Source organism: Cyclopterus lumpus, chromosome 22 (assembly GCF_009769545.1).
Source record: "Cyclopterus lumpus isolate fCycLum1 chromosome 22, fCycLum1.pri, whole genome shotgun sequence".
Lineage (NCBI taxonomy): Eukaryota > Metazoa > Chordata > Actinopteri > Perciformes > Cyclopteridae > Cyclopterus > Cyclopterus lumpus.
This window is the reverse complement of record NC_046987.1, coordinates 445,801-472,862: the sequence shown is the minus strand read 5'-3', so window position 1 is coordinate 472,862 and position 27,062 is coordinate 445,801. Positions and strand designations below refer to the sequence as shown.

Below are 27,062 nucleotides of genomic sequence, written 5' to 3'. Positions count from 1 at the left end.
TTATTTTCAGTCAGTCAAAGCGCCACCTACTGGCGTAAGAAAATCATGACAAATGGCAAAACGTCTGCTCGCAGCTTCAATATAGTTTCGTTTTTTAGCCTCTTAATGTCTACTATAAGGGGGATGGAGTACGATAATTTACATGATACTATGCAGATGTGCCGAGTGAATCAGTGTTTTGTTCTCAGTTTTATCTGAGTCATAAAAAGACACCTTCAAAATGGCTGCATTTCCCAATCAGCTGTCATGGAGCTCAAGAAGCAAGGGGATCATTAGACATCAATATCTGTGTTTTCTCGCTGTCACCATGTCATCTCCTCCTCCCCAGTACCATCCCCTTTCCACAGAGTGCACTCATCTCTTCTTAAGGCTGAACCTGAACACAGGTGAGTGCCTCACTGGGCCTAGTGTTTATTGGGAAATAAGCTGCAGTATGAGCACTCAGATTACACACTAGACTGACAACCTCTCTGCCCATTCTTCTTTGAATCCACTGTTCATTTGATTCCACCACAGTGAACTCCCACACAAAAATTGACAACTTTATATAGTCTCAAACTGTAAGTAGTCTCAGAGTCTAAACGCATGTCACATCCTGTACACGTGTGCACGTATGTGACCCGTGTGTAATATACTAATTGAAACATGGTCATGTTGGGATTCATAAAAAAATCCGGACCATTCATTACAGCTCTCCTATTAAAACAACCTCTGGCTGCTAGGGATAGTATTGTTAGGATTTTAGGAAACAAATGTAAATAAAAAAAATATAACACTTCTGAGTGAAGATTAAAAAGAATTAAGAAGAGAGGCCTCCTGGCTGCTTTGTCTCTCAACAGTTAGACTACAGACAGACAGCTTTTGTTTTAGTTTGTTTGGCACAATGTGCTATTAGTTGAGCTAGCGTATTTTTATTAATGTATGTACATTCTGACAAGACTTTGGTTTAAGCTTAGAGTAACTGTGAGACACTTTAACTGGTTATGCAATGTATGTGGTTATGTGAATTTAATACCTGCATAGGTAAACAAGACCATTGCAGAGAAGATTGCCTATTTCCACATAGATATTATTTATAGTTCATCAGAAACTCATCAGCTAAGCCTCCAGGTCATGCTAGCTGACGCCGTCAACCTGCAGTCGGGGGAGAACGCAGCGCTTATCAGCCCTTCAGGTACAAACAGCTTGCTGGCAGGAACATGCAAATATGTTGCGAAAGGGCCAAGTACCAAGAGGACACTACATCATCGATCTCTAAGTGGATAGCACTAGGGAGATTGACAGGCATGCAATGCACTTTGTAGTTTAACACTTTAGTAGCACTTAAATGGCTCTTACTGATGGCACTTTGTAGTTTAACGTTATTGAAGAAATTGTACTTGCTTGATTCTTGTTGTTCTGAGTTTGGACTCATGGTTTAATGCACTTATTGTAAGTCACTTTGGATAAAAGCGTCAGCTAAATGACATGTAATGTAATGTAATGTAGAAAAGATCTACAAATAACCCCTAACATAGATACAAATGTGCAGATGGCATGACCCGAGTTGTACTGTACTGGAAGTCAGTGGTGTACAGGGTGAACAGGAAAGGAGACAGATCAGCTGGGACAGGATGGGTTCTGTCTGAATAAATGGGAGACCGAATTGACATGCTCGTTATTGAATTTAGATAGTTAGATTGATGCATTTTAAATCTCTATATTTGCAGCACACAACCCTCAACCACCCACCTCCTAACCTTGCCAAAAGGCTTCAGTCGGGGCCAACATGCATTATTCATGTGAGCCAAGTAAGCTACATTTAATTTCCCAATCATCTGTTGGCAAGACTTATAATGAGATGTTAATAGTGGAGAAGCCTAAACTCCCTGAAAGGGGGAGAGAAGGGGGGGAGAAAAATGGCAAGATAGATGCGAGGCGTTTAGGATTGCATGATCAATCCTGAGATAAGGACCTACCTCCATCACTCGCTGATTTTTTGCACTTGTTTGGCTTTTATTTATGTGCATATCTTTTCTCTCATTCTTTTGTCTTTTAATCTGCCACATCAGCACTGGACTGCAGAGGACATCTGGAAAGACAAATGGCCCTTTCACACCGGCATACTGTCGCAAAGGAGATCCATGGTTGCGTTGGATTTGCTGGTTGACACAAACAAACACATCAGCATATTGCTGCCCCAGTCTGTTATTTCAGAAATAGGCCGGCATCACCGGGGGAAAAACTAAACAGCGTCTGATGTATAACATACGCATTGGGCAGCAACTTGCATCTGTCCATATAGTCCCTGTTTTATGACGGTTGATCTTGTCCGCTGCTCAAAGTATAAAGAGCTCCCCGACCTTGTCTCCCCAATTCGCTGCCATTCTTGGTTGCTGAAAGTTAGAGTGCTGCGAGAGTTCTTTTTAGTCTCCCGGTGTTTTCTTTTAAACTGTCAAGTAATATTATTGGCCTTAAATATCCCTTATCAGGCTCAATACCACATAAAATTAAACTATTCACAAATCACACTTTTTTTTTTTGTTGCAGATTGTTGTAAATTAATAGAAAAGGAGCAAAGGCGCAAATGCATGCTATATACATGCTATAAACCTAGTAGGTTTCCACTAGGGGCATTGCCGCTGTATTATGGAACACTGCATTGTGCACAAACTAACATTTATGTTAATGAAGGACGCTCCTTCTTGGTGATTTAATGACGGCAGCAGGTGCGAAAGAAAGAGCTACATTAGGCATGGGAACATATAGTTTTTCTACTGTGTGATCGTGTGATAAAGTTTATTATTAAGTTTTAGTTAATGTTTTGCTGCATAAAATAAAGACTAAAGGAAATCTCCTGTCATTCACATACGAAAAGGAAGTCAATGTGTCTGCAGCTCTTTAGCGGCTTAACAACAAACAACGCCGACGGAATGCCGCTACATTCAGTAGAAAAACTTCTCCAAGGAGTTGACAAGTGGATGTCGGTTACCAGCTGAAACCTGAGGAAAGGATCTGAAAGAGTCCTGAGCACTGTGCTGCTTTTGACCAAACAAAGACGTCGGACAAGGTAAAGAAAGGACCGGAGACCCGTTTACGGTGTCGTATCTATGAAGTTTCTTTGACGTTAATGAGGATCGATGTTGTTAATATGATCCAGAATGCTCGCTTTGTTAAGGACTTCTCATGCAGATCAGATTAAAAACCACTGAAGTCTCTGCGTATTTCAGAAGTCTGATGAAAAAGGTGGAATGCTTTTTGAACATTTGCACGCAATTTACACATTGCTTTATTAATATGGTTGCTGAAGATAAGGAAGGAATATGTATAGGGGATGTTCCTCTAATCTTTTGGCAGACTTAAAAGTGCTCCCATGCTTGTTCCAATTGGCTGTGAATGGCCCCTCGGTTCAATCAGGGCAGCCTTTGATAAGCTTGGAAGACTGGCTGCTTAAGTGGCTTTTGAGTGAAGCTCTTCATGAGAGGCTGAATAGCAGCTTGGCTGCTCTGCTGAGAGATGAACGTCTAGCTGTTAAGTGGGCCCTCGAAACCCTGCGCTATTACCTCATTGGGCGTAAATTCACACTGAACATGGACCATGCGCCTTTGGCCGGAACTATGGAAATGCAAGTGCCCTTTCACAAAGAGATGTCCTGTGGGCAGTGGTGTATAGTAAAAAAGTAGAAATACATTGTTACTGTACTTTACCTTTTGAAAATCTACCTATTTTTTAGGTTTCTGCTCGAAATAACATACCCAAACTAAAAAAGGTGTATCTCAGCAACCACAAAGGCTATTTGAATAATGTTGGTGTTATAATAAAGGCAACCCATGTTCTGCTTTTGTTCAGATGTGTCAATATTAGTATATGTGTTACTGATTAAGAGTAAATAAAGATGAAAGACAACAAAAGTTGAATTTTCAGGTTCGGCCTAGAATAGAAAAGCACTTTCAGGATGATTATCTCTTGGAAGGATGCAGAGCAAAGGTAAAAAACCAGAGTTCATAGCACACTATGGGACCAGTCTCTCTGCAAAGTTTGACTTTGAAAAAGTAAAGCAGAACAAAGTTAGAGAGGTTTTAGTACAGATTAATTTGGTCGAAATGGGCATTTGGGCACCATCTGTGCAATTTGAATTTTCTCATGTGCTAAACCATGTATTTCACTACATCAAATATGGCAGTCTTTGTTGAAGAAGAACTTTTTTTTTTTAAAGCAACATAAGCAACATTTGTGACTGTAAAGCGTTAAAGCGATTCATGTTGCTGTGTTCTTTGGCTCATATCTCGGTGATGCTTTGGTGCAGAAAGATTTTCTAAAGATCTTTATAATCTCCGTTAAATCCTCTTGATCTTTGCTATCTGGCTTTTTCTGATAGCACCGAGCTACGAGTTGCTAGTTCCGAAAACGTGCTGAGTGGGCTGACAAAATGCTGATTATGATATTTTAATAATTATTTCAGTTGGTGTTTGAGTTGTGTGGAAATGGCTTACTTATTATTGTAGCTTATTATTAAGTTTTCTTGTTTAATTTGATGTATAACATAAATATATTTGCTCATAAATATTATTATTATTATATTATTAACATTATAGTTTACACAGTCTAACTAACGGTTTTCAAAAGGGATATCTGTACTATTTTACTATTTATATTTCTGTTGACTTTCACTTTTTCTTCTCTACAGTTTGCAAAGCAAACTGATACTTTGACTTACTTACTTTACTAACATTAGCCAACTTAACATTAGCTAGCCACCACACCATAGGATTGACAGGAGCCGCAAGAGTACAGCATTACAATTTGAACCGCGTCAGAGTGCGCAGGCTGTGCAGCTGTCTGCAATTTTGAAAACCAACTTCTTTTGAAGATGAACAGGACATTTTTCAGTTTCAATAAGTGACTGGGTTGTTACTTCCGGTGCTGCTTTAGTATTGACCATGTTTTGATATTTGAGTCATTTTGTGGATCATCAGATCGAGTTATGATGGTCGCCCAATTGCAGATTCAGCTTGAGCAAACCCTTTGCCTATTGTGTTCAAATCAGGCCCATAGGAGTTTACAAGGCAGGTGTCCTTTCTCAAAACACTGACCTGATGCATCAAGTTGCTAATTTTTGCTGAACACAATATTATGCATTTGCCCTCTACATCCTCTAGTCGGAATGAGCATACTTATAAACGCTCTGTTACAACTTCTAGTGTCATATTGCTTTTTGGTCATGGTGGCCACAGCACTTAAAAGAATAAACTTAATAATTCTCAAAATTCTGACCCTTTGCTTTTTTAAATTAAATTAATCTCTCTCTCTCTCTCTCTCTCTCTCTGTCTGAGCGTGAGGTCGGAGGTTGGGAGCGGAGAGCGTCATGTTCGGAGTTGACGGTGTTTTTTTCCCGTGTGTCTCGTAGTGAGTGTAGAGCAGTGTATGTGTCGGTGTCGAGTGGGGTACTGTGTGCACGAGGAGGGTTTGGTGGGTTGAGTGTGGGTGTTTGCGAGCCGCCGGCGCGCGCTAGCAACGTGCTAACGGAGGGCTAGCGGAGGGCTAGCGGGGAGCTAGCGGCGGGGTTAGGACTTAAAAAATGGACTTAAGTTGGCTCACACGCAGGCACGGGATTCGGCTTATGCCGGTGTTCCCGTGCACGGTGGAGGACTGCAGTCTGGCGGTGGGGGAGATGGTGGGCTACAGCAGCGTGAAGTCCGATGCCCGGATGAACAAGGCTGTGGTCTTGTTCCTGGACAGCGTCAGCAAGGTCAACACGGTGGTGGAGACGGCAGGGGACCGGCAGGAGGCGCAGGGAGGACAGGGGGAGACGGGTGGGGCCCAGCAGGGTGAAGAGAGGGTTCAGGAGGGGCAGGGTGGGGCCCAGCAGGGCGAAGAGGGGGTTCAGGAGGTGCTGGGTGGGGTTCAGCAGGGTGAAGGAGAAGGGGCAGAGGTGGCCCAGGAAGTGGAGGAAGAGAGGGCTGGAGTGTCTCAGCAGGTGGAAGAAAATGTGGGCAGGAGGCGGATGTCGAGTGGACGGACGGTGAGGTTGACATGGAGGAGGATGAGGAGAAGAGTCAGGCTCACCGTCTGAAGAGCAGGGAGGAAGGGGAAAGCTCACGGACTAAGAAGGGAGTTTTGGGCAAGGGGGACGGGGAGTCTGAGTCCAGTATGGAGGACTCCTCCTTTTCTGATGATAACGGGGATTTCTCTCTGACGGTGAGGAGCGCCCAGGCTTGTACAGTGTGGAAAGAATAAAGGGGTTTCTAAGTAGGACTAAGAACCAGAGGATCTTGATAGAGGATCACTTCTCTGACTTGCCGAGACTTGTTAGGTCCATTCGGCTCCACATGGCCAATAAGGCCAGGAAAAGTATGAGGCGTATTTGACACGTGAGGACCGAGTTCCAGAGGACCGAGTTCCAGAGGAGCGACCCTGCGGAGACTGAAGGAGGTGGCCGGTCCTGGACTGGAAGGCGTGTCGGCGGGTGCTTCCCTGCTCGGAGGACGAGGACGAGACGGAGATGCTGCAGGAGGAGAAAGACGAGACGGAGATGCTGCAGGAGGTGAAGAAGAGGAAGCTCCCGACTCCACGGAGGCATTAAACTGAATGGGGTCTCAGGACCACCTCTCAGGGACACAGATGGTGTTGAAGATTTATTTGTTGTTCTAGTTAGTTAATGTACAATGTGTCTGTTTGTTCGTATTGTTTTTATGTAAAATAAAGTCTCTCTCTCTCTCTCTCTCCGTTCTTGAGGCACGTGGTGTCTCACCGGAGACAATGTTTCATGATCCTCAACAATAGGTATGAGGACTTGGATGTGTCTTTTAGAGTGAGGGCGGATGAGTTTGACTATATCTTCTATGCAGCTTCGGGTAACTCAAAATGTTTTAGTTGTGGTGAGGTGGGACACCAGAGCAAAGCCTGTCCGCAGAACAAAGCTGAGGGACAGGGCGGAGCCGAGAAGAACCTGAATCAAGGCACTGAGGAGGGCAGGAGCAACCACAGGGGGAGGAAGGTGGGGTGCAAGAGGGGAGCACAGAGGGGACAAGTGGGAGCCAGGAGCAACGACAGGGGGAGGAAGGTGGGGTGCAGGAGTGGAGCACAGAGGGGGCAAGTGGGGGAGCACAAGGGAGTCAAGTAAGGGCCAGGAGCAACAACAGGGGGAGGAAGGTGGGGTGCAGGAGGGGAACAAAGGGGAGACAAGTGAGGCCCAAGAGGGGAGCACAGAGGAGGCAAGTGGGGGCCAGGTGGGGAGCACAGAGGAGGCAAGTGGGGGCCAGGAGGGGACAGGTAGGGTGAAGCAGGTGAGCACAGGGGGCACAAGTGGGATGCAGGAGGTGGTAGAAGTAGGAGGGACAGAATGGTCCAGCAGGTGTCAGGAGAGGGGACAAAGATGGTCCAGGAAGTAGAAGTGAGGGCATGTTTTGTTCAGCAGGTGGAAGAAAGGGGGGCAGGGGCGGCCCTGGGGAGTATGCAGAGCCAGGAGGACAGACAGGCGTGCACTGGAGGACAGGTGAAGACGGGTAGGGGACAGGTATTGGATAAAGAAAAGTGTGAGAGTGGAAAAGTAGTGGAAGAAGTCGTGTTCACGGACTGTGAGGTGGATATGGAGGGGGATGAGGAGGCTTGTAAACTCCGTCGGTTGAAGAGGAAGACAAGGAGTCAGGAGAACTCACAGGCCAAAAAAGTGGCAGTGGGCACAGAAGGCAAAAGAGCAGAGGACGATGAGTCCAGTATGGAGGAGGACTGACAGCGAGGTAGCTGGCGTAAGGCCTGAGAGGCATAAGGGCACCAGAGAATACAGTTTGCGGGAAATTAAGGTTTTTTTAAAGAAAACAAAAGGGGAATGGGGAGTTGAGGTAGGAGAATACTTCTCCAGCATTGTAAAGGACCTTATGTACGGCAGACGCAGAGGAAGCTTTGAAAGAAAGGAAGTCTACAGATTAAGGAAATTACTCTGAAAGATTAACAAAGAAACTGACAATGATAAAGGGGACGTTGATTGTTAAGTTGACTTTTTGTTTGTGGGGTTTAATTTACCTAATGATGAGTCTTTTAAATGCTCACTGAACATGAATGGAACCAGCTGATGACTTTAAAAGGTGCAGACGTGACGTTTCTACAGGAAACACATAGTGACTCAGCCAATGAGGCCGAATGGAAGAGAGAGAGTGGGGGGGCGAGGTGGTGCTGAGTCACAAGAGCACCACCAGTGGGGGGGTGGGCATCCTCTTCTCAGAGAGCTTTACACCAGAGTCTGTAGAGGTGGAGCAGGTGGTCGAGGGCAGGCTGCTGATGGTGAGGGCCAAGTTTTAGCACACCTATGTGGTGTTTCTGAATGTTTATGCTCCTGTTTCAGGACCAGAGCGAGTGGGTTTTTTAAAAGGTATTAAGCAGCGTTTTAAGCAGAGTGAATGGGGAGGATTTTTAATTTTTTGGTGGAGATTTTAACTGCACTGAGAATGATCTGCTAGACAGGAACCACCTGGAGCCTCACCATCCATCCCAGCATGCACTGAGGCAGCTGGTGGAACAACACAAGCTAGCCGATGTGTGGAGGAGACTGAACGGGCAGAAAAGACAGTACACCTGGGCTCACTCTAGAGGGAACATAGTGTCCCTGGCTAGGTTAGACAGGTTTTAAGCATAACTTTAACATGGGGAGAAGGTGCAGCATGTTGCCTGTTGGTTTTACTGATCACGCTCTGGTTGTTTGCGATGTTTTTATCACTAACTTGAAATCTAGGAGCACATACTGGCATTTTAACACAACTCTTTTATGTGATGCACATTTTAAGGACGTGTTCAGGTTTTTTTGGACTGGTTTTAAAGGCGCAAAACGTGATTTGGGGTCTGGTGGGACTGTGGGAAGGTTGAGATAAAGCAGTTCTGTCAACAGCACACTTTCAATGTCACGTGGGATATTACCAGATCTATGAGGGATCTGGAGACAGAAATCCTGGAGCTGCAGAACGTGGCAGAATCCACTGGAGATGGAGATCACATTAAAGATCTCAAGTCTAAAAAGTCTGCTTTGACTGACCTGCTGGGCACTAATATATATATATATATATATATATATATATATATATATATATATATATATATATATATATATATACATACATACATACACACACACACACAAGATTTTTTTTGCAAATAGAGGCCTGCAGATGAGCATAGCTGGGACTTATGAGCTGGAAAACACAATGGGCCCACAGCATGAAGCCTTACGGTCCAAGTAAATATTAGATAACAATACCACAGAAATTAATATTTTACACATGTTTTTTTAAGGGTATGTGGAGGCCAAGAAGGCCAAAAAGGCCATTTGGAGACCCTTAGTATCCATGATGTATATGCCTATATACACCTATGGTAAAAAGGATTATAGTCTTGTAAACTTTAAAGGAGGTACATTGATGAGTGGCCCAGATATTGATATTGTTTGTTTGTTGTTGTCTGATAGTTGAGTGTAGCTGCTGTTGTGATCCTATCTTGAAATGGGTTAAAGCACTCGGAATCACAAGAATCGTAGCTTTCCAGAGACATGTCGCATTAGTACCCAACTATAAATAGTGATTGTTTAAAATTGTAGACTGTACAGTGTACAATTGGTAGAGTCTGCTTTAGTTGGGCGGGTCTTCGTAACGGGAACAAGTTAATCTGATGAGGATCAGCTGTGATAGAGGAAGGGGTGGGACTGAGTCTCTGGGTTTGTTCCTTTGTGTAGAACGGGACATCGTCAGTCTTTGACCTCACGTTCGGCTTATTATGGTTTTGTTCAATTTGATAAAAGTGAGAAAAAAAAATGCATTATTATTATTATGATGATGAGGAAAACCCAAAGCGTGTTGGTCTGATTTGTTCCTGATCATACACCTACGTCGCTTACAATAGTATAACACGTAGCTCTATAATCACAGCATCCATCAAATGTAAAGAACTGGACTCATATCTACCTCTCTCCTTTGTTCAGACAGAGAAATACAGTGCAGGAAAAAGACACGAAACAAGTGTGGAGCTGCCTCACCTCTAGGACTTCATAATAATTAGGAGGAGAGCCTCCTCTCTGGATTAAATCCGCACCATGCATTCATTCTAAATCAGTGTGTGTAGCCAGGCTTGACCAGCAGGGCTCTAGAGCCTGCACCAAGTGGCTGTGCGAGTATGTTGGAGTGTGCGTCACATACACAAGGCCAGCCATGCTGAACCATGCTCTTCAAGGTTCACTGCAGCTCTCTTGCTGGAGAGGAGATCTCTGTGCACATTTAGTGGGCGTAGGTGGTCTCTGACCTTTCAGCAGCAGTCTCCTGAGTGAACCTGACTGAGCTGTGGCCTTTTAACAAACGCCAGCACAAATCACTCAAGTGCACACCAGCTGACATTTATTGTTATTACCTTCATCCTACTAATGGGATTTTCCCTACAAATATGATCCCATTTGGCAGATTTAACTATGAATAATAATACAATTTGATGTTTAAACAATATGTAGTGCTGCTGTCTCATGTCTACTAGAGGTTAATCTCAATCTCTGTTTGGATTTCCTGGACTGAAACCTTACCGTTTCAGTTTATTCTCAGTGCTGTCGTCAACCGGGTTTCCAGGTGCAGCAGGCAGCTCTAAAAGCAGGGCTTTAGAGTGCATATGTCGCACAGTCTATGAAAACATTGGTCTGTGAATAAATGAATAAAATTAGCGCAGTAGCACTCTGCGTTGCTTGAAATGCGTGTTTGTGTGTGTGGTGAATTGATAGCGCATCGCATCTCGCAATTAAGAATCAGTGTTCCGCTGATAACGTTTGGCAGACAACGAATGGGAGTCAGACAACGCCTGGACGTGGGTGAGAGATATGCCCCATGAGCAGATTATCATATACATTTTATATACCAATAGTGTATAACGCAGACCTGCTGATGCAGTCAACCCATTTAGGAACAGTTCATGAGTCGGCTGTCACTCTGTGTCTAAAAAGAGACTTCACGCTGCAGTGTAGTTCATACACATCACTGATAACCCACATAATTGGACAGCAACACCTCAACATTTTTTAGCTTTATTAGCCACATCTATTTTATAATCAAGAGCTAAAACCAAACACATCCTGTTGTACAAATGGGCCACAATATTACATTACATTACATTTTATCCAAAGCGACTTACAATCATGTTACATTAACACACCGTAGACACAGCTACAGGGAGCAATTCAGGGTTAAGTGTCTTGCTCAGGGACACATCGGCTAGGGTGGGGATGGAACCGCCAACCCTCTGATTGAAAGACGGACCTGCTAACCACTGACCCTGTAACAGTTCAGCTCCACACCTTCTTTCTTCTAATAGTTGTTTTCATTTGGTCTGTCTGTTTACTAACTCTGATGTCATTCCAGATCCTGCTTCACACCTGATCATCTCTCATTCCCTTCACCTGGTTCTCACGCCCATCTCACCTGCAGCCCATTCCCTCGTTAGTCACTCACTATTTAGGTCCCCTCACTTGCACTCCGCTAGATTGTCTTGTGTTTTTCAATCAAGTTCTCCAGCGTTTAGTAGTTTGTTTCTCTGTTCCTGTATGTTCTGTTCCTGCTGGAAACTCAGTAAAGGATTATTACTTGTTACCTCTTTTTTATGTGTCGTGCTTGGGTCCCTGGTCTTCGCTCCGTGACAGACCCACAGTTCACAGTGTTGGTAATAGCAGTTACCCTACGTAATCTATAGCTGGCTGGATTAAACTCTCTCCTTGGGTCTCAGTGGGACACTTGGAAAAGCTAGTGATAAGAGTTCTGCATCCATAAACGAAGAAACAAAACAAATCCTCTTTCCCACCATGAAGAATTGTGTCTTCCCAACTAGCCTGTATCCCAGTGAGAAAGGGAGTCTCTTAAATCCCTCCAGTTAATCCAGAATGCTGCAGCTCGTGTACTCACAAAAACTAAGAAAAGAGATCACATTACTCCTGTATTATCTGCACTGCACTGGCTCCCTGTAAAATCAAGAATCACATTTAAAATTATTCTCTTACAAAGCCTTGATCAGTGATGCACCATCATATCTTAAAGAGCTTGTAGTACCATATTTCCCTACTAGAGAGCTGGGCTCACTAAATGCGGAACTACTCGTGGTTCCTAGAGTCTTAGAAATTAGGATGGGAGCCAGAGCCTTCAGTTATCAAGCTCCTGTTTTATGGAACCAGCTTCCACTTTCAGTCCGGGAGGCAGACACAGTCACCACATTTAAGGGTAGACTTAAGACTTTCCTCTTTAATAGTGCTTATAGTTAAGGCTGAATCAGGTTTGCCCTGGTCGAGCCCATAGATATGCTGCTATAGGCTTATAGGCTGCTGGGAGATGTTTTAGGCTACACTGAGCACCTATCTCCTCTTCTCTCTCCTTATGGATGAATTTACATCTCTCCATTGCACCTTATTAACTCTGCTTCCTCCCCGGAGTCTTTGTGACTTCACGTCTCATAGGGTCCATTGGACCTGGCGGTGTCTGATGCCTGGTGAGCCGGCCTCCCGCGTTGGCCCTGCTGATGCGCCCCGCTCCCCCTCCTCTCTACCTCCTGTTTCATGGATTGGAGTTCCATTCATACATTGTCATATTCATGTAATGTGTTTATATAACTCTGTAATGCTGTTCATTCTGTACACATGACATCTATTGTATCTGTCCATCCGGGGAGAGGGATCCTCCTCTGTTGCTCTCCTGAAGGTTTCTTCCCTTTTTCCCTGTGAAAGGTTATTTTTGGGGAGTTTTTCCTGATCCGATGTGAGGTCCTGGCACAGGGATGTCGTATGTGTACAGATTGTAAAGCCCTCTGAGGCAAATTTGTAATTTGTGATATTGGGCTACACAAACTAAACTGAATTGAATTGAATTATACGGATATAGAAACATAGAAAAGTCATGAAAGATTACTTTTTAAACTATTTTAGTATGCCTCCCCATGACCCCAAACTACTCACCTAACTACAGTGGACTTACTTTTATAGTCGTACAATAATTGAGTGGCCTGTATTACAAAGCGTTTAACATCTGTAGCACTAGTGCCATGTGCAAAAGAGTTCTCATACAGCCCTGTCTAAAACATGCACTGTGCACTTGCTGCTCAGACACAGTTGGAGAAAAGATAGTGAAGATAGCATAACATTTCGCAGCTAAAAACACAGATTTTATTTTGAGGAAATGGCGAGATTAAACCAGAGCTAAAATAAAGTAAATTTTGGACTTACATTCATAAAGTGGAAAACACATATTGACAATAATCATAATGTTTCTCTGTGTCAGCTGGATGTCTAATGAAGCAACTGAATGCAAACTAATTCAATCATCAATTTTGAAGTGATGATAAATTAATGTTGTGTTAACAGCTCGATTCTGCTGCAAATGTGTTCCCCAGTTGGGATCAAATTGGGGGTGTCATAAACTATTGGTCTGAGCTTGGTTTTTAAAGCCTGCAGGACAACAAGGGCTGTCAGACAGAGGATGTCTAATGTTGTTTAGCTTGTAAAACCCCTAAGGGAAATTTGAGATATTGGGCTATACAAATAAAATGTTCTTTGCTACTTGATAAACCGGGAAGGGTGGAACAAGAAGAAAAATCCCCAGTGAGCTCTTAGAGCTGGAGTTTGTGCAGTCTCCTTTCACCTTGCTGTGCTGTTGACATATGTCCTCACCTCTATGACAAAGGGTTCTCCTACCTTGGACTTGATTGCCCAGTACTCCTCTGTGTCGTATGCCACATGTTTGAAAGCAGTCAGATAGTCCAAACTGATGACCACCGTCTGCAGACAACGAAGTAGTGACATGTAAATAACTGAGGAGTCAACAGGTACACTTTTCTTTTAACTAACATTGAGGAAATTAGCAAAAGCAAATTTAAGTTTGGAATAATACTGACATCATATATATATATATATATATATATATATATATATATATATATATATTCATTCAGCGTTTCTAGAACCATGTCATCCCATTTATTGAAGTTATTTTTTTTAGAAGTTATTTTTTTAATATATATATATATATATATATATATATATATATATATATATATAAAAAAAATAACTTCGATAAATGGGATGACATGGTTCTAGAAACGCTGAATGACAGGATGGAGGAAACTGAACAACCAAGCTAAAGCAGCGCAACTTAACAGCATGTTGTTTATTGAAATGTCCAGTCAGCTATCTGAAGCAATTTCAAACCTAAGCTGCAGCTGACCTCAGTGGGACTTGGACAAACTTTCAAGAATCATCCATCAGTTTTTACCAATAACATCCATCAATCAATCAATCTGCAACTTTTTTTCAAATGATCTAATTGGTCGATAGTCGGCTGACAGGTTTTGATCTGATCTTCTAAAAGCTTTTCCGCTGTTCACCTTCAAAACAAGAGCTCAACATTGAGCATGAATTGAGAATGGCCGTATCAAGCCTGCAACCCCGTTTTGCCCAGGTTGCACATTATTGTTTTGAAAATGTATGCAGTGTAAAACTGTTTATTGCCAAATATTTGAACTTGTTTTGTTCACAGGTTGCACTTATTGTTATCTTGGAAAGATACCCAGTGCAAAACAGGTTAATTGCAGTCCCGATAAGCTATTTCTTTGCCAATGTGCTTTTTTGCACATATATAACTTTATTTGCATTGTTCTAAAAAAGTGATTGCACATTTGGTTTATTTGAAAGTGATTGCAATTTTTACATTCTATTATATGAAAAAGCACAGATGGAGGAGTCACAAAAAGTTATTTTTGTTATAAGTACCATTTTGTTGGGGCATGAACATTTTTCTTCCTCCAAAGTGGGGTGTGACAGAAAAGGTTTGAGAACCACTGCTGTGTCTACAGTACGCTCCACTGCTGCGTCTCCTTATACAGTGTGCACGGACAAAAATCAGTGGCTTAACCCACTAATCTTGCTTTGTGTTGCTTTGTGTCAACGGACTCATCAAGAGAAAAACATTAAATCAACATTAATATGTCTAACCCCAAATAAAGACCCTTAGGGCAGAGTTGTGCAGTAACTCACCGTGGCTGCGGCTCGTCCAAAGCGGATAACACTCAGGTCATTGAGGTTTAGCTGTCTGTTGTACAGGTAAAACCCAGAGGAGGCAAACACTGCCGAGGCTAGAGAGGAGACTTTGAGGAGGTGACCAGCCATCAGAGCAACTATGGGAAGAAGAATGAACATCATCACACAACTGTTCACAAAGTGACACGATAGGAAAAAGATTAATGTGCAAAAACATGTGAAAGCAGGTGAGAATGTATCAACATTCACTCAGACCTAGCAGCACACTGTATTCTTTTATCCCCAAAAAAAAGTTCACCCAGCCCTCGCTGAGCCGAGGGGCCAACATTAAATGTTGCGTTTACAAACTGCAACTGACAAATCCTACTCATTGTGCTTTTAACTGCTCAATAACATAATTTTCAAAATCTTGCTTAAAAACCCTGTCCAGAAGACATTCCCCACTTTAACTCTGACTGGCTAGTACTTGTTGTCTTTGATGGTTGAATTGGTTAGGTCTAGGCCTGAGGTGATTGGTTATAGTAAGAATATCAAGGTGAGCCAATCAGAGGCTGATTAGGGCAGGTCATGTCTTCATTGTAATTGGAAAGAAAATATTGCAGTCTTGACACTATAAAATACTTAAATTCATATATACATCCCAGACTGTCACACCAGCACCGCCCCCTAATATATGCAAACTGGGTTTGACTTTAACTTCTTCAGCTGTGATGTTTTACTTGCCTTGTAGCAAGTCAAGTAAAGTGTATTTTGGTTAAATAGTATTATTATTTTTTATTACCATCATAACTCCATCTCAAATATACATGTTATATTGCTGTGAAAACATTCCATTGAAATAGCTGGAGTTATTAAAGTTTCTCATCAAAACAACATTTTACAAGATTACACATCATGATAACATTGTAATTTACCTTTGCCCACACCATAATGGAACTGAATGGAACCTTCATGCAATTGGCAGCGTTATTAGCATGACCATGCTATGGAGAGAATAGCTTGTCACTGTGGTTAATCTGAACAGCATGCATGGGGATGCATTACAATATAATAGGCCTACGTGTCTGATTAAGTTAGTATTTACAAATGTTGCTATGCTATTAGCTCTGCTATTTAGCCAAGCAGGCTGTTACCCGCTATGGTTAGCTCTCATCCTGCTGATGTCAACAGATTAGTTGTTCACATCAGAGATTGGCAAATAGAAAGCACAAATGCCAACCTTTTGACTGGATATCATTTATTGAAGATTGGCCCGTATTAAAAAGTTTAATTTTTCACTTGTCTGATCAGACAACAGTATGAGGCTTTCCACTTGACCGAAACCAGAGTTTACATGAACTGGACAAGAGTTAATGTTAAGACCTGCAAATGAACTAGTTTCACAACAAGTACTGCTGCCAATGTATATTTGTTCTGACTTAAAAGAATGCAATACAAAATCAATAACAAAATCCTGAATAATGAATGCCTGTATTTTGAAAGACAAGTGATGCAGTGCTATGCCATCAACCTCAGCAGGGAAATGTCTGGCTGAGTCCTTTCCGTGTCATGAGATGAGTCAAGCCAGAAACTTTGTCCATGGGGGGCTCGAATCGAAAGGGCTGCGCAGAAGCCTCCACAGGCTGCATTATGCATGGACTTGCAAGCCAGAGAGGCGTAATGCCCGGAAACAGCAGCCTAAGAACACCACCATTTAGGGGGAGAGAGCACACAAACGGAACTCTGAGGTACGTCTACATGCGCAGAAACAGTGGGATGAGAAAAGGAAACTGGAGGCAGACACACTGCCCACACTAGGTTTAAAAACAGCACTTACCTTTTGAGTGGCTGGTTTAGTGTTGGCTGTTAATGCTGTGAATGAGAAACAGTTACTGTTTCTCATTCAAAGTAGCTATGGTGAATATGTACTATGCCATGTTGCCTGGTTAATTTTCTGCAACGTGGAGTTTTATATAATGTGTGATCATGTTCTACAATTTTACATGCCAAAAATACTACTATATGGCTCAATATATGTGTTTAAAATCACAGCCTCTTGTCAAGCATCTTTGTGAAAATAATATGGCAAATGTATCATGCCATGTAATTAAAGAGTTAATTTGCACAAAGTTGGATGAGAAAAAAATATCAAAACAAATTCTGACTTCATGTGATACAAAACAACTAGTAACACGGGTGGTGAAGTCGACAAAACTACCAGTCAGAATGTCCCATATACAACAACTTCATGAGAAACAACTCGTAAACGTCCCCTTACCAGTGTAGCACGGGTCTAAACTTCCCTTTCACTTCTGTTTGACCTCAGAGTTTATGACCCGTAGAGCGAAGGGTTCTGGTTAACGCGGTGCCACAAGAGATGAAGGCTGTTACATTCAGATTCGCTCCCGACACTCGCTCGATACTTTGACATATAGAGAGATCGCCTTCATGCTGTCCATACGGCCAGGGTGTATGCAGTGTATAATATTTACCTTAATTGTCGCTGTTATGATATATTAAAACTACACTCCGGTCAACCACGGTCCCAAATGACGTTTTTTAAACGCGTCACACAGTGTACTCTGTGGTCGTGCGTTCTCAGATGAGTTTCACCAGCAGCAGCTGCGGTCGAATAGTCCAGAAATAACCTCCTAACGTCTAACCACTTTTCCTGGACCCCTGTGGAAAACGTCACGGGGTCAAGGAAAGATGGGAAGGAGAATTCATGAGGAGTTAGGAAAAGACAACCGCGGTGTTTAGAGAATGGACTCTACTTTCTTCTTCTTCTTCTTTTTAGACTTTATGGCGGATGGCATCCAACAAAAGGTGCATTACCGCCACCTACTGTATTGGGGTGTGGACCAGAGTTATCTATCCCTTTAACAAATAAAACAAAATAAAAAAACATAACCTATATCCTTCCACTCAACCCTGTTTCTTTCAAATATTGCAGTATCTTTCCTGCCCCCAAGGTTAATGCATCTCTTAATTGTATTTCCTTCACTTCCAGCTTCCTCTTCAGCCTGTCTCTCTCAACTATGAATTTCTGGCAAAGGCAAATGATATGTTCTACAGTTTCCGCTGTATTGCAGTGCTCACATAGTCCTGTTGGGTGTTTATTTATTAGTTGCATTGTTTTTTTCAGCCTTGTGTGTCCAAAACTCAGTCTGGTTAATATATTTTCTTCTGCAGTGCTTCCTCCCTTTGCCAACTTTCTTCTGAATAGCATTCCTGCATCCCAACTGTGCTCCCATTCCTTAATAATGTTTCTTTTGATTATTGATTTAGTTTCTGCTTTGCTAAATAAAATGTCTGTCTTGTTGTGACATTCCAATGCTTGCTTTGTTAATTTGTCTGCCCCTTCATTTCCCTTTACCCCTCTATGTGACGGCACCCACATGCATTGAATCTAACTTAATGAGCTCATCCAGGACTTCCGAAACCTTAACAGGTTGAAGGGAGAAGCTGTTAACGCTGGGTGATAAGGTGTTTGATGGCAGCTGCACCAAAGAAATTAGATGATTTCACGAAATGTTGAAGTGTGTGGCCATGCGTTGTTTATCAGTAGGCTAACAACAATGTCACCAAAAATCTGTGGGTAGATGTGGAGAAGCAAGTTTGTTTTCCATGGATTTGACTGTTTTCCAAAACTTCTTGGCGTCAGAGCCACTGGCTGAGAATTCTTCTTTGAAATGACTTTGGCTTTCCTGATCGCCTGTGTTGTTTTGTTCCTGCATTGTCTGAAGGCCAGCCAGTCGGCAGCAGACTGAGAAGCCATCGCTCTCCGCCATGAGGTGTTTTTAAGGCGGATTAGAGCCGCCAAATCGTGACTAAACCAGGGGCTGTAGCGATTCTTCGTCCAAAATCGTTTCAATGGGGCGTGTTTCTCAATGATTAGGCTAAAGGTGTTTTTGAACTAAGACCAGGCATCTTCCACTAAGGGAATAAGATTGATTCTTTCCCAAGACGCAGCTGCAACATCTTGCAAAAAGGCCTGATTGTCAAAGTTTTTCAGTGAGCGCTTGGTTACAATCACCAGTGGACGTTTGACAGAGAGGCTGGAGCGAATGCATGCAATGGCACAGTGGTCACTCAAGTCTTGACTGAAAACTCCAGATCGGTAGTTTGATGGAGTGTTAGTGAGAATAGTATCTATCAGCGTGGCAGATGACGGTGATTTCAAATTAAGTCTGGTTGGCTCAGCTACAATTTGAAAAAGGTTTAAAGCATCAAATTGCTGTGTAACTAAATCAGGAGGATTGATCATATTCCAGTTTAGGTTACCCAGAAGGACAAACTCAGAGGAAATGTGAGGGGCCAACAGTTCACTGAGAGCTCTTAATGTGCATGCTGGAGGAGAGGGTGGTCTATAGCAAACAGCAACAGACAGAGTGAAATGTGTTGATAGGTTAAGTTTTAACACTAACAGTTCAAATTGCTTGGGGACTGATTTAGACAGCGTAACAGAACATTGAAAATGTTTTTTTACAAATGTAGCCACGCAACCCTTGGTGGATCTATCCTGACGAAAGACGTTGTAACCCTGTATTCGCATTTCTAAATCCGAGACACCTTTCTTAAGCCATCAGGGTTTGCAGCGTGCACCCAAGATTTTAAATAGTCATGTTTTGGCAACAAACTAGATATTGACATGTAGAAAGCCCAATGATTAACGATCACAAAAATCATTAAACAACAGATTAGAGACAGTGGGACCATGAATAGCGGGCCCTGGGTTTGGGTGAACATTTCCAGAGATGGACATGAGAATGACTAACACACGTCTGAGGACAGTACTAAAATGTTGCATATGTTTAGCTTTCATTGAGGGTTTGGACAAAATTAAAGAGGAGTCGTCGTGGAACTGCTGCAATGACATGTAAGAGTACAAAGGAATAAGCTTTGTTACACACCAAGTAGGAAGTCCAAAAGTCTTTGTAAACCAGAAGGATGAAATGTCCCTGGTTGATAAACTAAAGTCCAATGTACCAACACCATTAGAAATTATGTCAGTCTCCTGTGTGTACCTGCTAGAAGAGGTGATGTGATCCAGAAAATAGAAATGATTGTGAGCCAAAAAGGCCAGGAAGGTTTTAGTGGATGAAACATGTCCAAACCAATAACCAATAGGTCGAGCTGTAGCAGGTTGAAGAGGGCCAGGCTATAGCTAGCAGAGGAAGCCAGGCTGTAGAAGGTTAAAGAGGCCCAGGCTACAGCCAGCGGAGGAGGCCAGGCTGTAGCAGGTTGAACAGGCCCAGGCTTCAGCTAGCAGAGGAGGTTAGGCTTTAGCAGGTTGAATTGTCCCAGGCTGTAGCAGGTTGAAGAGGGCCAGGCTACAGCTAGCAGAGGAGGTCAGACCAAGTAGGAAGTCCAAAAGTATTTGTAAACCAGAAGGATGAAATGTCCTTAGGAGAGCTAGCAGAGGAAGCCAGGCTGTAACAGGTTGAAGAGGCCCAGGCTGTAGCAGGTTGAATTGGCCCAGGCTATAGCAAGTTGAATTGGCCCAGGCTATAGCAGGTTGAATTGGCCCAGGCTTCAGCTGGCAGAGGAGGTCAGGCTGTACCAGGTTGAAGAGGCCCAGGCTGTAGCAGGTTGAATTGGCCAAGGCTTCAGCTGGCAGAGGAGGTTAGGCTGTTGCAGATTGAAGAGGCCCAGGCTGTAGCAGGTTGAATTGGCTCAGGCTGTAGCAGGTTGAAGAGGGCCAGGCTACAGCTAGCAGTAGTGATAGCGAGATGAAGCTTCGAAGCTTTCCATTCAATTGGTTCACACATGGGCCGAAGCTTCATGATGCTTAATTTGCTACTGCGCCATCAAGTGGACAATAAATGCAAAACATGCAGAGTGATTATAACAACGCTATGACTTTGGTGTGTGTGAAGCGTTGAATTGAACGAATGATGTTTGTGATCCAAATACATAAATTATGAACTTAATAATATGGTGTCTGTCTTTATAATACAATAGTATAATACAATGGTATGAAAATACCCTTTCACAGGGCACAGATGAAGCTGGGGTAGAGAGAAAAGCAACAGCGAGTCTATACAAATTCGGGCCTCCTCTCGGCATCTGCCGCTTTATTGGGGCTAAAGAAACCTATCTTTTTAAACCTGGGATCGAGCAGTGTCGCCAGTGACATCACTCTCATTGATTGCAGCGTGGACAGCTTCTCCCTTAACTGTCCAGTGTGTGGTGTAGCATAGATAAAAGAGGAATGACTTTTGAGCCGGACACTCTCTTCTCCTGTGACAGCTCAACTGTGGCGTTATTGAAAGGCGACAGCACTTTCAGACATACTGTTCGGATGAGAGTGGCACAATGTCAGTCCGTAGACCTGCCAAAGCTGCTCCCACAGGTTCCCTGAGGTCATGCATACGTTGGAGCATGTGGTAGGTGCTTTTCCAGCGAGTATCCACCTCTTGGACTAGCTTCAGTGTTGGCCGGCCCAATTGCTCTTGCATCTGTGTTAGCCTCTCCTATAAGATTTGCCAACAAAATTGGATTAATTCAAGTGTCTGCAGCAATTTAAACAAAACAGCATCATTTAGAATATTGCAATGAAATAAAGGAATTCACCTTCGCAGTGGTGCTGCTCTTGAAATAGCCCACTATCTTTTCGAGAGTTTGCCCGGATGTTTTGATCAAGAGTCTTTTTGATCAGTAAATTTTTGATCAGTAAATTCAGTCACGTGGCTCGGCCGGCTCGCGGGGCTTCGAACGTCATCACATACGTCATCAATACACGCCTCGATGCGCGCTTCACAAAAAATCTTCCTGGATTTCTCGACACACGCTTCGAGGCCTCGACACGAAAGGACACATCACTAGCAAGCAGAGGACAGGCTGTACCAGGTTGAAGAAGCCGAGGATACATCTAGCAGAGGAAGCTAGACTGTAGCAGATTGGACAGGCCCAGGCTACAGCTAGCAGAGGAGGCGAGGCTGTAATTAATGGATTTGGTAAGAAACCAATAAAATAGGCACTATGCTCTCATTCCAGTACACGCTAAAGACACTTTAAACGTTAGAACAGCCAGATCAGCAGACAAGATAAAACATAAATAAAACATTAATTCCAAGCTCACATGTAGACACAAACACAGGACTGGTCTGGCAGCCATCTTGGATGATGTTCTCAGGACATCCTGCTTGGATAACTTGTCTCAACATTGAGAGTTGCTCATCTTGTGCTGTGGTGGCTTTGATTTCTACCATTTTGCGATCACACATATATATATATATATATATATATATATATATATATATATATATATATACACATACATCCATTTTCAATACCGCTTATCCTCATTAGGGTCGCGGGGCGCTGGAGCCTATCCCAGCTGACATAGGGCGAAGGCAGGGGACACCCTGGACAGGTCGCCAGTCCATCGAGGGCACATGTAGGGACATACAACCATTCACTCTCACACCTATGGGCAATTTAGAGATCAATTAACCTGCAGCATGTCTTTGGACTGTGGGAGGAAGCCGGAGAGCCCGGAGAGAACCCACGCTGCCAACATGCAAACTCCACACAGAAGGACCGCTCCGACCGGGAATTGAACCCGCGGCCCTCTTGCTGTGAGGCGACAGTGCACTACACCACCGTGCAGACGCGCGCACACACACACACACACACACACACACACACACACACACACACACACACACACACACACACACACACACACACACACACACACACACACACACACACACACACACACACACACACACACACACACACACACACACACACACACACACACACACACACACACACACACACACACACACACACACACACACACACACACACACACACACACACACACACACACACACACTGTCTTTGCTAACAGGCCATGTACCACATTCCTTCAAAGAAGCTGCAATTAAACCTCTCCTGAAAAAGCCCACTCTTAATCCAGAGGTGTTGGCTAACTACAGACCGATAGAGATATATACACACACACACACACGGAAAACATTAGTTACTTTGTTTTTTTTCTGGTTAATTATGCTTTGCAATGTGTTTTTGTCTGTTGTGCACTGGGGATTAATTGTTTTCTAATCCAATTTTGAGTAAAACCCCTACATAAAATATTACGGCAAAAGTGTTTCTCTAACAACATAACACACAATAGATCCCAAACATTTTTTATTGGTTTATACTGGAGATGAATGAATGATCAGGGAATGGTAAAGTTGGCATTAACCTTCTATTAACTGTTGATGTGTGGCAGGATGCTTACAGGAAGTACACTACCATCACTGAGAATAATGACTACTAGTACTGCACAGCGCAATAAAACAGTGGCAATCATGGTCAGGCACAAAGCCACTGAAGGTGTACAAAAGGAATAACACACTTAGGTCGTACATCAGAATGGATATATATACACAAACCTGGTATACTGGTCTAAATGTCCCACAAATATCAAACGGCTGAGGAAGCAGGAGCAAACAGTCTCAGTGAACTGGTTCTGGACAATACCAATAGCACGTCAGTCTCCGTCCACACCAGTATCACAGCGCTTCAGTCATGTTCACCATCTCTGTTTGACCTCTGCCCTGCAAATGGACGTCTGTTCATCTGAACCTGCAGCTGAAAACAAACAAGGGAATCCAAAAGGATACATAGAGGATATGATGAATATTTTCAGATCTGCCTCATAAACCTTTTAGTATGATGTCTAAGAATATACTTAATAGCCTCATATGCTTACATTTTCTGATATGTGGCTGCATTTTGACTGGTGATCATTGTAGAAAGTATCAGTGTGGTAGCTGGAGGGGTGCCAGTTCTAGGGCTGCACGATTATGGCCAAAATCATAATCACAATTATTTTGATCAATATTGAGATCACGATTATTCATTAATTTTAGGGACAACCTCTTTTTATTGTGCTTTCACGTTTAAATGACCAAGAACACTGCTTCCACTTCCATTGTTGCGCTACATTCTCGCAAATATACAAATCTTTGCATTAGACTGGTCCTTATTACAGTGCATCTCATAGAAGGAAAATATAAATAAAATAGTATAAAACACTTTTTACCCAAAATTAAAACAGAGCACTGCTTTCACTTCCATGTTGTGCTACATTCCAGCTAATGTACACATCTTTGCATCAAAATAAAACGTATACGGTTCTTATTCACTGAAGCAAAATATAAATAAAATGTTTACCCAAAATAAAGGGCTTGTCTTTGCTATGCTGTCGCGCTATGCAGGGACGGGGTTCTGGCTTTCTGTGTTGACGTTGGACATGGACGGAGGTTCAGTGAGCTAACTTTAGCTTTAGCCTTCATGCATTCGTCGTACTGTGGTTTGTGGTGATGTTTCAGGTGGTTGAACACGTTAGTTGTGTTGCTATGCGGCGCAGACACAACTCTAACGCACTCTGTGCACACTATCACTTGCCCTCAATCCAAAAACTTCCAGACAACGGATGATGATCCTTTGAGTGACTAGCTCCTCGCCTTCTGCTCCTGACATTTGACCTTTTACACGACACCTGCTCTCTGTTCTGTTGTTTATCTCTCCTCTTCTACTAATACCGGAGTAGACTGTAGACACAACTTTTTTTGAGGCTGCTGCTGCAGAGATGGGAGGTGCATGACACCTCCCATCTCGTTCTCTGTTAGTTGAAGAAGCGCTTGATTTGATGTGTAGCAGAGCAGCATTTTAAACATCAATATCGCGGACGATCATGCTCATTTAATTGTGGCAGCCAAAATCGTGATTGCGATTAAAATTCGATAAATTGAGCAGCCCTAACCAGTTCACATTCAGGGCATTGCCGCCGTGCCATTGAGTGAGGCACTGAGTCCCTAACTGCTTGGAACACCGACCCCCTCATTTTGATGTCTTTACAGAGCAAATAACAACAGGGAAATACTATGGAAAGATCCACATCCCTGTTTTCAAGTGAACATAAACTGGCTTAAACATAACTTTGACTATCAACGCAAGACTTAAACACATGAAAAATAGAAATGAATACAAAATAGAAGGCAGCAATGGATACACATTTAACAGAAAGGCCTATAGAAATATCTGTAAATGGTCATGGTGCTATGTAAAACTATCTAGAGAACTCAGCTTTGATTGTGTTGTGTTAACAAGGACTCCGCCAGGCTTGGTGATGGCCATCATTTGTTTACCTTTGCACCCTCCAGCATGTGTGGGTCTTTCTGAAGTGCATTGTTCAGTCCTTCCTCTGTTGTGAAGCCCACCCAGCAGAAGCCTCGGTGGAAGCCTGTGTCTTTATCCTGGTGCAACACACACACACAAGCAATGTATACACCATTGTTCAGCTTTGGCAAAAAGAGTAATTTAGTCATTCTAATGCTGACAACTTACAAATGGAAGAAGACACTTCTTCACGGGTCCAAACTGCCCAAAGTACTCCCTCATCTCTTCTGCAAAACAAACAGGGACACATCATGTTCTCCAGCAAAACCTCGAGTTTCACGCCAACTTCTGACTCAACAAATAATGGTGCTTCAACACAAAGGAGTCTGCAGCAGAATGACCGCGTGTGTAGCCTGAGGTGCATTAGTAGTAGGCCTCCACTGTCCGTCCTCTGCCCTGCCTTACCTCCATGAAGGTTACACGGTGCTGTTCTAAGAGAGCTGCTGCAGTACTTTTACAAGGGGGCCTAATAACCCGGAAACTCTTTATGATGCATTTCGAATTGAAAAGCGCCTCTCAGTGATTCTAGAAAGACTCTGGTCAGTTTAATTGTTGTCATATTATGCGATCTCCATTCCCGTCTCATGCTGAGCTTTTAGCTAGGTGACAAAACCATGGACACAAACTGGCTTGCATATCTCGCTACCACTAAATAGTAATGCTTATTTGAACCATGTCATAGACTTACTGCCGGCAGTAGTCCATGGTATTTTAGAGACGAAGACCTCGAACACTTTCTTGGACGACGCCGCCATGTTTCTCTCTTTTCTTCTTCTTCTTCTTCTTCTTCTTCTTCTTCTTCTTCTTCTTCTTCTTCTTCTTCTTCTTCTTCTTCTTCTTCTTCTTCTTCTTCTTCTCCTTTCACTGCATAGTGGGGCGACAAAGTAACGCTAAAGATGCATGCCGCCACCTACTGTACCGAATGGAAACATTTCTTCTTCTTCTTCTTTTTAGACTTTATGGCGCATGGCTTCCAACAACAAGTCAATTAACGCCACCTACTGTATTGGGATGTGGACCCGAGTTATCTATCCCTTTAAAAAATAAAATCTAAATAAAATAAAAATTAATACATACCTATATCCTTCCACTCAATCCTGTTTCTTTCAAATATTGCAGTATCTTTCCTGCCCCCAAGGTAAATGCATCTCTTAATTGTATTTCCTTCACTTCCAGCTTCCTCTTCAGCCTGTCTCTAATTCAATTTTCAATTCAGTTTCAATTCAGTTTATTTTGTATAGCCCAATATCACAAATTACAAATTTGCCTTAGAGGGCTTTACAATCTGTACACAAACGACATCCCTGTCCCAGGACCTCACATCAGATCAGGAAAAACTCCCCAAAAATAACCTGCGTCTCTAAATAAAATGCGTCTCTCAATTATGAATTTCTGGCAATGGCAAATGAAATGTTCTAGAGTTTCCGCTGTATTGTTGCAGTGCTCACATAGTTCTGTTGGGTGTTTATTTATTAGTTGCATTTTTTTTTCAGCATTGTGTGTCCAAAACTCAATCTGGTTAATATTTTCTTCTGCAGTGCTTCCTCTGGTTATCCTCCCTTTGCCAACTTCTTTCTGAATAGCAGATAATATAAATAATAAAATGTCTTGTTGTGACATTCCAATGCTTGCTTTGTTAATTTGTCTGCCGCTTCATTTCCCTTTACCCCTCTATGTGCCGGCACCCACATGAATGATACCGGAATACGATTTATATATATATATATATATATATATATATATATATATATATATATATATATATATATATATATATATATATATAATCGAGGATCGGCAGTTCGAGCCCTACCTCTGCTAGTCCATGACGATGTGTCCCTGGGAAAGACACTGTTAGAGTTGGTCCTAG

At 42.8% G+C, this 27,062-nt stretch overlaps 2 protein-coding genes across 3 annotated transcripts in view; both read right to left on the bottom strand.

Moving 5' to 3' along the window:
* Positions 1 to 17,784, bottom strand: part of adck1 (aarF domain containing kinase 1) — a 93,019-nt gene extending 75,235 nt beyond the window's left edge. The window contains exons 1-3 of one of the 2 annotated variants that reach the window (XM_034562937.1): positions 17,482 to 17,784; positions 15,008 to 15,147; positions 13,670 to 13,753 (exon numbers count right to left, since the gene is read on the bottom strand). In XM_034562937.1, the coding sequence (XP_034418828.1) occupies positions 13,670 to 13,753; positions 15,008 to 15,139 (216 nt within the window). In that variant the 5' untranslated portion in view covers positions 15,140 to 15,147; positions 17,482 to 17,784. Of the gene's footprint in view, positions 1 to 13,669; positions 13,754 to 15,007; positions 15,148 to 17,267; positions 17,410 to 17,481 lie in introns of those variants that run through there. The other variant, XM_034562938.1, reaches the window with a different exon arrangement.
* Positions 17,785 to 23,135: 5,351 nt separating this feature from the next.
* slirp (SRA stem-loop interacting RNA binding protein) lies at positions 23,136 to 26,039 on the bottom strand. The gene is made up of 4 exons (XM_034563293.1): positions 25,881 to 26,039; positions 25,361 to 25,419; positions 25,162 to 25,269; positions 23,136 to 23,599 (listed from the first exon to the last, which is right to left on the bottom strand). Exons 1-4 carry the CDS (start codon positions 25,945 to 25,947, stop codon positions 23,531 to 23,533), a joined length of 303 nt encoding a protein of 100 aa, XP_034419184.1. The 5' UTR covers positions 25,948 to 26,039; the 3' UTR covers positions 23,136 to 23,530.
* Positions 26,040 to 27,062: the final 1,023 nt, after the last annotated feature.

Coding starts and splice junctions, on each gene's coding strand:
- slirp (XM_034563293.1), bottom strand. CDS start 25,947: ATGGCGGCGTCGTCCAAGAAAGTGTTCGAGGTCTTCGTCTCTAAAATA. Junction 25,270..25,360: donor AGAAGTGTCTTCTTCCATTT/GTAAGTTGTCAG, acceptor GTGTTGCACCAG/GATAAAGACACAGGCTTCCA. Junction 23,600..25,161: donor ACATGCTGGAGGGTGCAAAG/GTAAACAAATGA, acceptor GTTTGTTTTCAG/CTGCAGGTTCAGATGAACAG.